The sequence below is a fragment of the Anolis sagrei genome, chromosome 1 (genome assembly GCF_037176765.1).
Source record: "Anolis sagrei isolate rAnoSag1 chromosome 1, rAnoSag1.mat, whole genome shotgun sequence".
Lineage (NCBI taxonomy): Eukaryota > Metazoa > Chordata > Lepidosauria > Squamata > Dactyloidae > Anolis > Anolis sagrei.
The window spans coordinates 242,951,178-242,966,367 of record NC_090021.1 but is presented as its reverse complement, the minus strand read 5'-3'; the positions used below and the strand labels follow the sequence as shown (position 1 = coordinate 242,966,367).

The following is a 15,190-nucleotide window of genomic DNA, read 5'->3' as shown; positions in this document are numbered from 1 at the left end:
TGTCTTTAATTTGATATTTCCCAACCTCCTAAGAGCACTTGATTCAGTGTGAAATTATTATTAATTATTATTATGTATTTATTATTATTATGGAAATGGAAAAGGAAAGCTTCATATATTCTTCTCTTTTTGCACACCCCTCCCTAACACAGTGTCCCTTTTATGCCTGTATCTTTTGCAAATTTACAAAAATGTCACCACTTCACATGAGATTAATATAAAACTAAAAAAAAAAAAACCTGTATAAATAATGTAATGGGATATCAGGCCAGGGATTTACCTCAGGAACAAAGATTCTGGTTTCATAATCTCAGAAAATGAAGGTTTGTGTGTATAGGGTGTGTGTGTGTAAGTATATGAATGTATGAGAAAGAAAAACATGAGCAGCAGGTAGATATTTTTGCTAATTTTATAAATTGCTCATCTTATATGACTTGCCTTAGACAGAACATAAGTGCAGTCTCCATGGACATCATAATGCTTTTCATCATAAGTGGAGATGTGTGATCCACCTTCTACTGAGCAAATACCAGGACATGGAACATCTGTGCAGTCCCATTGGCCTCCAGCGCAGAGACTGGAAGAAACCAAATGAAAACACATGCGTTTTAAAGAAAACTATTATGACTAACAGTGACAGAGCTCCATGCTTTATATTGTATGTAAAAATAATCATGTTAAAGTTATGGCATACATTTTGTTTTGTTTTTTAAATGGCTGTTGACCAGTTAGAAAATGACCAAAATGATCAATGGTTTGGAAACCAAGCCCTGTCAGAAATGGCTGAGGAAGCTGGGTATGCTGTGAGTTTTCTAGGCATTCTCTCCTGACATTTCACCCACATATATGGCAGGCATCCTCAGAGGTTGTGAGGTGAGTTGGAAACTAGGCAAGTGAGGTTTATAGATCTGTGGCATTTCCAGGGTGGGAGAGAGAACTCTTATCTGTTTGAGGCAGGTGTGAATGTTGCAATTGGCCACCTTGATTAGGACTTAATGCCCTTGCAGCTTTAAAGCCTGGCTGGTTGCTGCCTGGGAATCCTTTGTTGGGAAGTGTTAGCTGGCCCGGATTGATTTTTGTCTGGATTTCCCCTATTTCCTGTGTGTTGTTCTTTATTTGCTTTATTTGCTGGGATCTCCCAGGCATCAACCAACCAGGCTTTGGAGCTACAAAGTCATTAAATACTAATCAAGGTGGCCAATTGCAACATTCACACTTGCCTCAAACAGACCAGAGTTCTTTCTCCCACCCTGGACATGCCACATATATATAAACCTCACAACTTCTGAGGATGCCTGCTATAGATGTGGGCGAAACATCAGGAGTGAATGCTTCTGGAACATGGCCATACAGCTCGGAAAACTCACAGCAACCCAATGATTTTAGCCATGAAAGCCTTCAACAACACAAGGAGCTGGGTATGTTTAGCTTGGTGAAAAGAAGGCTGAGAGGGGACCTGACAGCCATGTTTAAATATTTGAAAGGCTGTTACATTGAGGATGGGGCAAGCTTGTTTTCTGCTACTCTGGAGACTACAACATGGAGCAATGGATTCAAATTGCATTAAAAGCAATTTCACTTAAACATTAGGAAACATTAGGAAGTAAAAGCTGGTTGGCAGTGGAATATGCTGCTGCCTTGAAATGTGATGGAGTATTTCTCTCTTGAGAATCTGGATACCTGTCTGTTTTTTTCTCGTCAAAGAATCCAATTACCAAGGATGTCTAAATACCCTAGAAACATTAGATCCTGTTTGAGTTTCAGTGCTAAGCAGAGCCAACCCCTGTCTTACTAATTGGGTGGGAGTTCAACAACAAATACCAGGTGCTGAAGGCTATAGTTCAGGTGAAGAAACTGGTAAAACCATCCATGAGCATTCCTTGCTTTAAAAAAAATCCTATGGATCACACAAACACACACAGACATACAAATTACCAGGAACGGCATGGTTCTGAATAGGTTGCCCCTGGAGCATAGGATTTGCCATTGTAAATGCAGGAACACTGTTCAAGTTGAACACAACCTGAGCCGCTGATGTCATCGTATACAGTTCCTAGCAGAATAAATAGTACACACATTATATTTTTCAGCAAATTAATATGAAGAGAAAACAGAGCTTAATGGATATTAAATATATTAGAATAGTTAATAGAAACCAAATGGTAATTGCTCAAATGGAAACCAGTCTTGGACAATACATTTTTACTGTAGGTGCCCCCCCCCCCCCCCTATATTTTTATGCATATATTTGTTAGTTTTTAGTTTTTATAAGTTGCCTTCAATTTTGTCTGTGGGAAAGAGGCATTATGTCTTTCCTCTTCATCATCTTATTATTTGCACAATTTTACAGAGATAGAAGCTAAGACTACAATCTTTCTTGCAAACACACACACATATATTCTTCTAAATATTTTCTTGCCCACATAGTGAATACCATAAAAGGGAAACAACAACCATATGTCTTTATCTGGCACAAGCTTTTCATGGTTAACTTCAACAGATTTGTGCATCTGATGACATGGCCTGGACTGGTGTTTTCAGAAAAACAACAGAGTTCTACCGTACCTTAAAGACGGAAACATTTGAATTGCCATACTTTCACAGATGTTTTTCTAAAAAATAAACTTAGCAGAGGTCCCTTTACCACTGTTCTCTCATTTCTCTCAATGAGGTTGTTGACATTCATACTGGAGGTGGCATGCAAAAGGTTTGACCGATTGCAACCAAAAGCTTTGAGATGTAGTTTACACTGTTTATGTGGTGCCTGATGTAGCCATCCCATGTTTTCTCTTCCCTTTCAGTGGATTTTCTTTTCTTACCAGAAAATATTTATTAAGAAAGAAAAGATGGATTAGTTGTCCAATGTTTTTGAGTCATAGTGAAAGGATAAGTTATGGACTTGGGTGGTCCGTGTATTGTTTCATTTATTCGATAAAATTGGATAAAATATATAATATTTACGTAATATATGGTAGATGTACTAAAATAAGGATTCGTGTGTGTGTGTGTGTGTGTGTGTGTGAAAGAGAGAGAGAGAGAGAGATTGAGTGAGTGAGTGAGTGAGAGAGTGTGGAGGTTAGGAATGACTTGTGACTGTATGTTTAATTTCTGTTTAATAAATCATTTTTTGTATTATACTCTGCCTCTGAGAATGCTATATAGGGAACATTGGAAAGCCTAAGTTCAGTGGAGTCTGTAACAGTACCGATGAGTAATGTCTCAGTCGGGGGGCCACAAGGGCACCTATGAGGTCTACCCTGTTGGTGGCCTCAGCGGTGGGACAGGAGGAAGTCCACACATTGATAGCAGAGGTGAGGATGAATGGAAGCCCTCTTATCTACCATTTGGAAGCACTTGAGGGAGCAAGCTTACCTGGTGGACAGAAGCAGCCATCCATACAGTGGTCTTCACAGAGCTGAGACCTTTCAGAGTTGGTGCAAGTATCCATACAGGGTGATCCACATTCTTGGTATTCCATGTTGAAAGGACATCCCATTGCTGAAAGGGAGAAAATTCAAATTCAGTTCGACTTTGGACACATGAAGCACAATCTGCTTTAAACACCCTCATTTGGGGGGGCGGGGAGGGGGATTTAGCATCCTAGAATGCTTTCACCCTGGCTTCTAAATGGAGCCCCACACTGGCCATAACACAGAATCGTGTGACTTCCAGCAGAGGTCCCACCTCCAACTGGGGTGAGGGCATCGACAGAGGCTTTCCCCCACAACACAGGAGACTTTTGCCACCCCGCAGGAGGCTTACTGTATTGTGATGGCTCCAATGGAGCCAGCACGGATCCTCTCTGGAAGGATGATTCGCCTGGCCTTTGTGATGAGTCCCTTATTAAAGAAGATACTAATTACCTGCTTCCTATGTGTTTTACAACATGCTTCAGAAAAGGCATGATGTGCAACATCTGCTTTCTAAAATAAATATACATTTTTATTAAAAGAAACAACAAAATCCTACAGAACCAGGTAAATTTTACAGACTATCAGCCTACCTGAACAAAACTTATAATAAACTTAGAATAAGCACAGACTTCTTTTATAGTCTTTAAGTTACGATTTTATTCCAAACACTGACATGAGAATCTGCTGAATGGCTTTTCTTAATTTAATTTATTTATTTATCTATTTTACTGTTGATACATTTCAAGTGGATCTTTGGAAAGTTAGCTTCTCAAAATAGGGAAAATATAGGCTGGGATATCCCTGCACCAATATAACTTCTCTGGAGTGGTTTGTTGTTATCTAAAATAGATAAGCCAACATCAGTCTTAGCTGAACAACTATGTACATTCACTATTTTCACTTTAGTGATTAAGAAGCTGCACTTTGATTTCTTTCTTTCATTATATCCTCTCCTCCAAGCGTAGACAACCTGGTGTCTTCCAGATGTTATAAGTTACAATTTTTATAATCCCTGTCCATTATCCATTCTGGCTGGTGTTTTAACCCAAAGTATAAGAGCATAATTGCATTACAGTAGATGAAATCAACTGGAAAGATTTTACTACAGTTCTTTTATTTACATGCAAGTCATGAATGAGAGTTGCAGGGCTGGGATCTACTGAACACATCAACTTTCCACAGACAGGTACTGAATTGTTAATTTACAATTTCACATGCAACCTAGCAAAATTTTCCCTTTGTTGTGTTCTGCTCTGTTGTTAGTATCATAATTCTCATTTTGCAACATGATAACATAATTGTGGATACATTCTCTTTGAACACTGAACAGTTATTGTTTCTACTTACGGCACAGTTCTGGGGTTCTCCAGTTCTGAGGCTGCCCACCGGCATGATCACACTGCCGGGAATATTCAGCAAAAGTTTGACAGAGGCAGGAAAAGTTATCAGAATCATTGCAGAGGCACAGGTCCTGTACGCAGATATCAATGTAGTCATCCACCCACACGACATCATTACATTGAGAGAATGCAGAGCCAGTAAGTACTTGTCGACAAATATCCTGGTTAGGAATAAAAAGGCTTAATTGATATACATAGCTCTAAGAAGGCCTGTTTGGAGGTTCATGCATTTTTCTGAGAGGACAGTGTACACTGCACTTTGGAACTGTAATGTAATGACTCTTTGTCAGAGGTGAGATACCCTCTGTGAGGGAAAGACACAATTGTTTTCCCAATATAATATCTGGCTACTCTTCTGTATGGTCCTAACATAGTTCGAAAAGCAAATGAATATAGTATGATGCCCCATATTTGAGAAGGTTATGGTCCAGAACTTAGTGTGGACACACAAAAACATAGATAATAGCAAACCCAATTGAAATTAAGGACTTATGGCAGAATAATACAATAGTCATGCTGGTGGACTTCGAAAATGCCTATAGAGATCATATTTTTTGAAAAGTCGATAAATGAAACTGCATGTACAGATGCTAGAGTTGTACTGTATAAAACACAAGAATAAGCATGTAAGTACTTACATATACATCAGTGCAGTTGTTCAGTGGAAAAGGTATAGGATCCTCACACTCCTCTGTTGGCCCATTCAGCTTCTGCATATTCCCAAACTGCAGGTCAGTTAAGTGGACACCTGTAATAAATAAAGGCAGGATTAATATAGTGGAGGTATGGGAAATTTATGTAGAGAAAGTATGAGAGATCAAGAGATTTTTATAGTGGTTCCTTTTTGAAAATACTGCATATATGCTGTACATTAAAAGATTGTTTGTAATACTGCCACAAGCAGCAAAGTGTATTAGACTAGACTTGTTGTTGATAATCTTGGAAACAGAAGGTCACCAAATATATAAATATTCTACAGGTGGAAAACATGTGGCTGGTGATGTTGGACTCTAATTCCTGGGAGCCGCGGGCAACATGGCATGTGATCAAGATGTTTAGAGATAATATAGTCCAGCATCATGTGTAGGGCAAGAGTTTGAAATTTTTAGGAGGGAAGGGGTTTAGAAAGTAGAGAATGAAACACATGGAGCAAAACTACTTGTTCTTTTTTTTTTTTAAGTTGAATGCTTAAAGTCTTGTGTTTTTAAAGAGATTTTCCCTACACAGAAGATGGGTAAAAAACTGAAACGCTAAAGCACAGGTCTCCATGAAGAATGGTTCATAAACTATGGTTGCACAAATTAAAAAAAAAAAAACCAGTATTTATTATACTTACCATCTGAAATGAATTCATTGTAAGTTGGAATGCCATTAAAATCTCCACAAAGCCCACAGGTCTGGTTAGCATATTTTTTATCCAGTTCCAACTGAAATTATATAGAGAAGAGTTGGAAAAAGTTAATAGACAGGCATGCCACAAAATATATTGCAAATCTAAGACATCAGTGTTGTGTTTTAACAACTTATTGTGAACCTTGTTGAATGCAAAATTGGGGTTTCATTTATGAGTCACTAGTTTTCATTTTAATATTCAAAACAGAAACTTTGCTCACTCTTCATCCAACTTTCTATTCTTTAGAGAGAGCAGAACATCTCAAATGTATGTAAAGATTATTGTTTATCAAATAGAAATTTTACTAAAAAATGAGAAACTGAGAAGGCAAGTGGCATCTCCTGAAAACATGTGAATATGTTGAATCTAAATTTGTAAATGTAATCTAAATTTGTTTTTAACGTCAAAAATGGTGGTCCAGTGTCAAAGTGGGGAGATACATACATCTTGATAACCATCTTCAGTTAAATACAAGTTATCATGGTCTATGGACACAGAATATCGACTGCCTGGTGAGGATGAATAATGGAAAAGTAGGGGTAGATAGGAATGCTATGGTGAATTCTGAAGAAAGACTTGTTTGGTTGAATGGAAACCCAAAAAACAGTCTTCCATGCTGCAAGATTTTATTACAAATTGTACTTGTCATGTCTTTATATCATCTAGCACTTACCATTAGACTGTCTTTTTCATTCCACATTAAGTTTAAGCCCAACTTGGCAGTTATTATAACATAGCTGGTAGATTTTTCAATTAGAAATCCAGCTCCACTGTAGGGCAGCTCAACCCTAATGAGAAAATATAAGGAATATTGAGTGTCATATATATCACAGTAACATTCAAGTCAAACAATTTCTTTGAGTAGTAAGAATTTCAGAGTGCTACACTAACAAATGTGTGACTTCTTTTGGAGAAAGCTTATGGAAGTCTTATAATTGATGTGTAATATTCACATCATTTTGGCCATTGGTCTATAATATTTGTATACCAAAAATCCATTGTCAGCCAAAGCCCATTGCTCCTATATCAGACTTCTAGGGCAGCCTGATTCTCTGTGTTTTAGGATACAATTGCCATCAGACTCAGCAAACATGACAAATAGTCATGGCTAATGAGAGCTGAAGTTCAATTTATTTATTTATTTATTTATTTGTGCATTTGTTGACCGCCGTTCTCAGCCCTAGGGCGACTCACGGCGGTTTACAACATATAAAAACAGTTTACAACAGGGCATATCACAACAACAATATAAACATAACAATACAAATTACACTAAATCATCCGCGCCGTCTCATCTTAGAATCATAAACCAATCTCGTTGTCCATATTCCGTTCCAGTCGTCATTGCTAATTGTTGTGGCACTGCTAATTGTCGTGGCACTTAGTCAAACGCCTTCTCAAATAGCCATGTTTTTAGTCTTTTCCGGAATGTCATGAGGGAGGGCGCCTGCCTGATGTCTGCAGGGAGGGTGTTCCACAGCCGGGGGGCCACCACCGAGAAGGCCCTATCCCTCGTCCCCGCCAGACGAGCCTGTGAGGCAGGCGGGACCGAGAGAAGGGCCTCCCCAGACGATCTCAAGGTCCTCGTGGGCTCATAGGCCGAGATGCGGTCAGAGAGGTATTTTGGGCCGGAACCGTTTAGGGCTTTGTAGGCCAACACCAGCACCTTGAATTGGGCCCGGTAGCAGATCGGCAGCCAGTGGAGCTGGAACAACAAGGGCGTTGTGTGCTCCCTGCATCCCGCTCCTGTTAGTAACATGGCTGCCGCGCGCTGGACTAGCTGAAGCTTCCGGGCCGTCTTCAAGGGCAGCCCCACGTAGAGAGCATTGCAGTAGTCAAGGCGGGATGTGACCAGAGCGTGTACTACCGTGGCCAAGTCAGACTTCCCGAGGTACGGGCGCAGCTGGCGCACGAGCCTAAGCTGTGCAAATGCTCCCCTGGTCACCGCTGAAACCTGGGGGTCCAGGCTCAACGATGAATCCAGGATCACACCCAAGCTGCGAACCTGCGCCTTCAAGGGGAGTGCGACCCCATCCAGCACAGGCTGTAACCCTATACCCTGTTCGGCCTTGCGACTGACCAGGAGTACCTCTGTCTTGTCTGGATTTAATTTCAATTTGTTCGCCCTCATCCAGACCATTACAGCGGCCAGGCACTGGTTCAGGACCTCGACAGCCTCCTTAGTAGCAGGTGGGAAGGAGTGACAGAGTTGGACATCATCTGTGTACAGATGACACCGCACCCCGAAACTCCGGATGATCTCACCCAGCGGCTTCATGTAGATTTTAAACAGCATGGGGGACAGTATAGAACCCTGTGGAACCCCACAAGTCAAAGGCTGTGGTGTTGAACAGGTGTCCCCCAATAACACCTTCTGGGAGCGACCCTCCAGAAATGACCGGAGCCACTGCAAAACAGTGCCCCCGAGACCCATTTCCACAAGGCGCCCCAGAAGGATACCGTGGTCGACGGTATCGAAGGCCGCTGAGAGGTCCAGGAACACCAACAGGGACACACTCCCCCTGTCTAGCTCCCGGCGCAGATCATCCACTAAGGCGACCAAGACCGTCTCGGTTCCATGTCCCGGTCTGAAACCAGACTGTGCCGAATCCAGATAATCCGTGTCTCTCAAGAATACCTGGAGTTGTGAGGCCACCACGCTTTCCATGACTTTGCCCAAAAAGGGGAGATTGGAAACAGGCCGAAAGTTGTCAAATTTAGTGGGGTCCAATGATGGTTTCTTCAACAGCGGTTTTATAATAGCTTGTTTTAAGCTCACTGGAATCTTGCCTTCCCGAAGGGAGGCATTAACCACCACCGTTACCCACTCAGCCAATCCCCCTCTGGTCTCCTTCAGAAGCCAGGATGGGCAGGGGTCTAGGATGGACGTGGTGGGCCTCATTCCTCCAAGTATCTTGTCCACATCCTCGGGCTTCACAAATTGAAAAGAATCCATCAAAATAGGACAAGCAGGTGCTCGTGTCACATCCTCAGAGACTGCATTTAACATGGTGTCCAGACCAGAACGGATCAAAGCGACTTTGTCTGCAAAGAACCGAGCAAATGCTTCGTAGCGCGTGGCCGAATTGTCAGGGCTCCCGCCTGAAGTGGTGGGAGTTAAAAGACCTCTGACAATTCGGAACAACTCCGAATTCAAGCCATCTGGAGGGATCCACATTAGGGAAGACTATTCTGAACTGAGAATCAATGATTATGGCAGAGTCCAAAATCCACCCTTTTTTGTCTCAATGTCTTTCCTTGCTGCTGTCTTAAACCAATCTGTCTGTTGCTCTATTCGGCATCTTTCCTTCACTCTTTGGCTAGAGACAAGAAATCAATTATTTTTCTAACCAACATTCATTTTTCCTTGGAGCCATATTACTTGAATATTATGGCGCTTCACCATTTCTTTCTCAAGTCCAGGTATTGTCTCTGGGAATACTAGATCAATGCTCCTACTCACAGAAATACATAGCAGTAAGAAGAAAAGGATATCAAATGCATTGTATAGTTTGATTTGTTGATGCACTTCCTGTTTCTGACTATTTAATGTCCAGATTAAGAAAGGGCAATCTAATCAGAAAATGTCTGCCTTAGATTGTTTCAGAAATTAAATTTCTCAATGCAAACTTTAAAAACTAGGGCCAAAAGCTTAGAAACAGTTAAGTATGCTTATTAAATAATGTCTCATGACCCAGTAGCCCCTTCCTCGTCCTGTATTTTTGGGCAGCACTCACTGTGAGCAACAGAGCTCCATTCTCTTGTTGATCTGGATGTAACTGGCTGGTGTTTCCATCTGCTCCTCTTGCCAGCAATCTCCAGTGAGACTATCAGAAACAGGATCCCTGTCTCAGTTCCTCTACACACTAGAGATTGATGGTAGGAAGGAGATGGAAATGTCATTCTGCTACACAGGGATCATGAATATGAATCAGTCTGGTACATTGGCCAATGTAGTTACCTTTCACCATTCACCTCAACGGCATCTTCTTCTAATTGCACATCCACTCCATCCAGCCTCATGGTGATATAACTGATAGATGGCATGTCTCCTTCAACTGTGCGCCTTATCTGAATGTTGAAGTCCTCAAAGGCAGTGTTGCAATGGGAGGCAAAGACATAGTTGCAAAGCCCAGGAAAATAAAAGATGTCTCTATCAAATGTCTTGAAATGGAAGTTGCCCCATGTGCTGCACACTTGTCCATTGTGAGCTTGATTGAAGGCTGTGAATTCACAAGAGTTAATAAGTATAGTGCATGTCTATATTGATGTGAAAATCATCTACAATTTTTGCAGGTCAGTTGATTTATTAGGATCATCTCATATACTTGTGTGCAAATAAGGGTTGAGTATTCCTTATTCAAAATGCTTGGGACTAGAAGTGCTTTGGTTTATTTTTTTTTTCAATATTTGCATATATATATAATGAGATATCTTAGAGATGGGACCCAAATCTAAGTACAACATTCATGTATGTTCTATATATATCTTATAGTCTGAAGATCATTTTATATAGAATATTTTAAAATAATTTTGTGCACCAAACAAAATTAAACCATCAAGGCAAGATTATCTCAGCTTCCCATATAGACAATTTGGGAGTATTTCAGATTTCTGGAAAAAAGGATGCTGCTCAACCTATAGTATTACTTGCACATAGCATATTAAAAATATACTCCCCCCCCCCCTTGAACGCTCACCTCAGAAGCAGGTCAGTACGGCTACCCCCAGTTCCTCTAGGCCAGGGCTAGCAATTTTTCAGCCCTCCAGATATTTGACCCACAATTTCCAGTAATGCTAGTCAGCAGAGCTGGGTGTGAGTTATTCTGGAAGTTGTAGTTCAACAATATCTGGAGGGTCATGTAATTCACAGGCTTATTCCAGATAAAGCTGAAACATGGAGGATATAACAGACCCATTCACATGCTCAGTAGCAGAAAGGAAAGACCACTGTTGTCTAGGATAAAATTTCATTATGCTATAGGAAGTTTTAATACAGGGTATACAATGTTAAATGGTGGGGTGTGCTATTTAATACCAAAAGGGGACTAAAACCAATAGAGGCCAAAAAATTGCAATCCTACTTATTGTGACAATAAATTAAATATAAAAGACCTCCAGAAACCTGAATAGATAGAATATGTTCACTGTCCTCACTCTACCACTATTGTCATAAAATTATGCTTTTCAAAACATCCTATTTAAATGATCCCCTTATAATGAGTAAATGTAAACCTCTAATGTGATATAATGACATAAAGTTTAAAAAAAGATTTAGTTATTTCCCTGCTCTAAAAAGCACAAATCCTAGTCTGAGATGTTCTAAAAACCACCAAGAAACATGACACGGGTTCCTTTATTTTCACCATTCTTCAGGATTGACAAATGCCTGCAGGTACATCCTAGGTCTAGGAATACTGTGTTTGCACTTTTTTGCAGGTCTGCTCCCTACATTATAGCGCTTTCTAACCAAAGGATTCAAATTGTGACAGCAAGATGCAAACATAAGTCATCATAGGATAAAATAAAACACTCCAAACAGAATTTTAAATCTAAAAGCAATGGCAATAAAATAGCCACAAGAAATGCAACATATAAAAACAATAAATAACATTATTTCTTTTCTTATCCTGGCACCAAAGTCTTGTAACAGTAGGCCCAAGGCATACAGACTTAAGAAAAACACTTCTCAGGCAGTAAATGAATATACAAAATGAATTGATTTCCAGATTTGCCGAGGTGCATGTCTGACTTGCTCTTCATCAGCTTAATTATTTACCCATCTATTCATTCTTTTCATAACTTTATCCCTTTTACTATATTTACAGGCTGATCTGATGGATACATATGAATATTTGAGGTAGTTTTTGTATTTACTTACATGTGATAACTGGAGTTGTGATTGGTGGAATGATGGTTACTTTTCCAGATATGCCTTCGTCGCTAGAGACTACCAAAAAAGTGTGAGAGAAAAATAAATATTGTACAGATGTTTATATATATATATATTATATTTATTAACTAATTCTTTCCAAAGTATTGTACGTGATTTTTCAAACTTTTGCTGGAGAAGTTTGGGAAATCACCACGGCTCATTCCCAAATTAATTCAATGAAACCCTAAATATGGGGTTTTCTTTCAGTTCGCATTCCAGTAATAAGGCAATTTTAATGGCAACAATCCAACTCAAGCATACTATAAAGATGTTGATATGAAGTTAACCATCTTCCAAAATGCTGATTGAATTTTACACAATTTTGTTCTGCATGCTTTAATGGGAAGAACCACATAGTCCAGCATTCTGTTCTTACCATAGCCAGTCAGTTGTCTAAATGAAATATTCTATGTATTGTCTTTCTCCAATTGAAGAAAATACATTGCCCTCTAAAAATAAGTTATAGATGTTATGTTGTTTAGTTATATGGGTTGTCATACTTCAAAAATTGTGCTATCCCTTTGGTTTTCTCAGCTAGGCACTTTAAATCTGCATATGTACTTTTCATACCTGGCAGGAGGAAGTATCTAGTATCTGTTTTGACAAAAGTCCCATTTCAGGCACTCAGCAACACACATTGCTAGCATGATCTTGCCCACAGCATATATTACACTTCAACTTAGTTGAGCAAGGAAGAGAATATATTTTGCTGTTCTTACTCAAACAGGAAGCCACCTTGGGCCAACCCTGCCAAGTTCTTTTAATATGCAGTAGTATGGAAAATTTTGGGGACTGAGCATGAGGCCACATTTCTTTTGTTATGGTGCTCTGCATGGAGGAGTTTCACATGTCTTTTCTTCTTATTGCCATTTAGCCAATGTACTAAAAGAAATAGAATGAAAGATCTATGAACACTTAGGGTGCTTCTAGACAGAACTTAAATCCATGGCGAAGCAGGTTTAAGAAACTTGCTTTGTTGTGGGTTTAAGTCCCCATGGGTTCCCAAAAGACTTGGGCTTTCCCAGAGGTTGTCCCCATTCCAATGTGGTAACTACAGCACTGGACTGGAGCCACCTCAACCTCTTCAAAAGTCTTAAATTAAAATAAAAACCTACTGTGCCACTATTAGGCCTCCAGAAAGGCCTAATGGCGGCACCGTTATTATTTTATTTTAAGGCTTTGGGAGGAGGGTTGGGGAGGAGGGGGTGCCCACCTTGGTTCTCTGGGCTTTTGAAAGACTGACCCCAGGACTGTGAAAGTAGTCCCATGGGTCAGTTCCCACTGGCCCTATACTCGATTAGACCCAGGCCTTTCAAGAAGGCCTGAGTCTAATGGAGTATCAAAGTAATTTGGGACAAAGCAGGATTTACTTTGGAAAGAGTGGCATTTTGTCCAGAACTATAGCAATACAAAGTTATGCCAGTTTGATGCCAGTTTAATCGCCTGGTGATATTTTATGGACTCCTTGGATTTGCAGTTCAACAAAGTGCTCGGCATTCTCTGCTAAATAGCTCAAGAACATAATTTCCAGGGGTTCATGAGATAGAACTGTGACAATTACAATGGTATCAAATTGCTATAACTCTGTAGTGTAGATACACTCCAAAATGTCTGGCTTGTGTGCATGCTGGGCAACAAATTTCCAATACTATAGAGCTTTGCAATAACCACAGCTTTAATCTTCTTCACAGTTGTAAAGTTACATGTTTATTTACCAGACTTGAGGAAATAACCAGACTGTTACAGCACCGTGACCTCGCATTTTACAAGATACTGTATGTCCTTTGGACATACAATGCAATTTTCTGAAATGTAATATGTCTGTGAAATAACTGAGCACAATTTGGATTTTATTATTTCAACACACTTCCAAATAGAATGCATGTATTTCTCTAATACAAACAAAAGTTTAGTTAAAGAGCTTATGTTTCTACTAGATGGGTAATTTTTCAAGGAAAGGGATCATTCTATATATTTTACACACTTCTCAAAACTGTCACCTTGAAGATATCGTTCATTATTTTTGGTTGCAGACAGTATAAGATAAAAATATTCCAGAACAAATACATATTTAACTGAAATAGTACAAAAGTTTACAGGGTTATGGGATGAGAATAATTGAAATCCAAATATTTGTATGACTTTCAATTAGAATGAAGTATACTTTTGAAAGTGAATTAAGACATGTAATTGATTGGTTTTTAGAAATGAAATGAAGTGAAAAAAGCAAAGGAGATTTTACCTTTCTGTTGGATACAGCAGATTGTAAATATGAAGGCCCATAAGGGCATCTTCTTCCCTGTGCCAAACTCCATCGTGAATGGAGTCTGGTGGGATGATGTTCAGCCAACTTCTGGCCAAAAGGGTTAGCTCACTTCTACTTTCAGAGTCTTATATAGCAGGTAATCTTGGCAGTTTTCCTAGCATGTTTGACAGGGTCTAACAAGGTGGGGCCGTGAGGATCTTCGTCGATACAGAGGTAAATAGAGGATGCGCTTCCAGTTCCTTGGTAAGCAGCCAAGCATGTTTGTCTTTGGGGAGGTGTATTATTTTTTGTCAAGCTTCCATCTAATAAAGGAAATTCAAAATGAATAGCAAAAGGTAAGATTTCTTCCCCAGCAAAAAAACTCATCGAAGATCCTGGAAAAAAGTTAGTCAAGGATCCTTTGAGTCAGTATGTGGTTTCTTGAGTGACAGGCAGATCACTGTTCAGGGTTCTGGTTATTGTTAAGCGATGCCCATCTTATCTGGAAATAAAAAAACCCACACCTTCTTTCCTTTTTTGTGCTGGGAAGGAGTAAAAGAAGAACATTTGAGAAAATAATTTGGGAACACTTTTTCTACTTGTATGTAAATGCTTTGTGAGAGTTTAACAGCAAGTAGAGTCTGAGCAGTATCTCTCAAAACAAGGACAAGTACAATCAGCCTCTGTCAACCATCCATGGCTTAATATTTTTTTTAAAAAAAATCCAAAAGCAAACCATGATTTCACCATTTTATATAATGGGCACCATTTTACTATGCCATTGCAAATAATGGTACTTGAGCA

At 39.7% G+C, this 15,190-nt stretch overlaps 1 protein-coding gene across 1 annotated transcript in view; it reads right to left on the bottom strand.

Moving 5' to 3' along the window:
- LOC132762420 (mucin-5B-like) overlaps positions 1–14,483 on the bottom strand; it is an 80,378-nt gene extending 65,895 nt beyond the window's left edge. The window contains exons 1-10 of the mRNA XM_067466590.1: positions 14,384–14,483; positions 12,088–12,156; positions 10,168–10,429; positions 6,880–6,994; positions 6,150–6,240; positions 5,452–5,561; positions 4,761–4,974; positions 3,373–3,498; positions 1,936–2,053; positions 439–577 (exon numbers count right to left, since the gene is read on the bottom strand). Of these exons, the coding sequence (XP_067322691.1) occupies positions 439–577; positions 1,936–2,053; positions 3,373–3,498; positions 4,761–4,974; positions 5,452–5,561; positions 6,150–6,240; positions 6,880–6,994; positions 10,168–10,429; positions 12,088–12,156; positions 14,384–14,456 (1,317 nt within the window). The 5' untranslated portion in view covers positions 14,457–14,483. The remainder of the gene's footprint in view (positions 1–438; positions 578–1,935; positions 2,054–3,372; positions 3,499–4,760; positions 4,975–5,451; positions 5,562–6,149; positions 6,241–6,879; positions 6,995–10,167; positions 10,430–12,087; positions 12,157–14,383) is intronic.
- Positions 14,484–15,190: the final 707 nt, after the last annotated feature.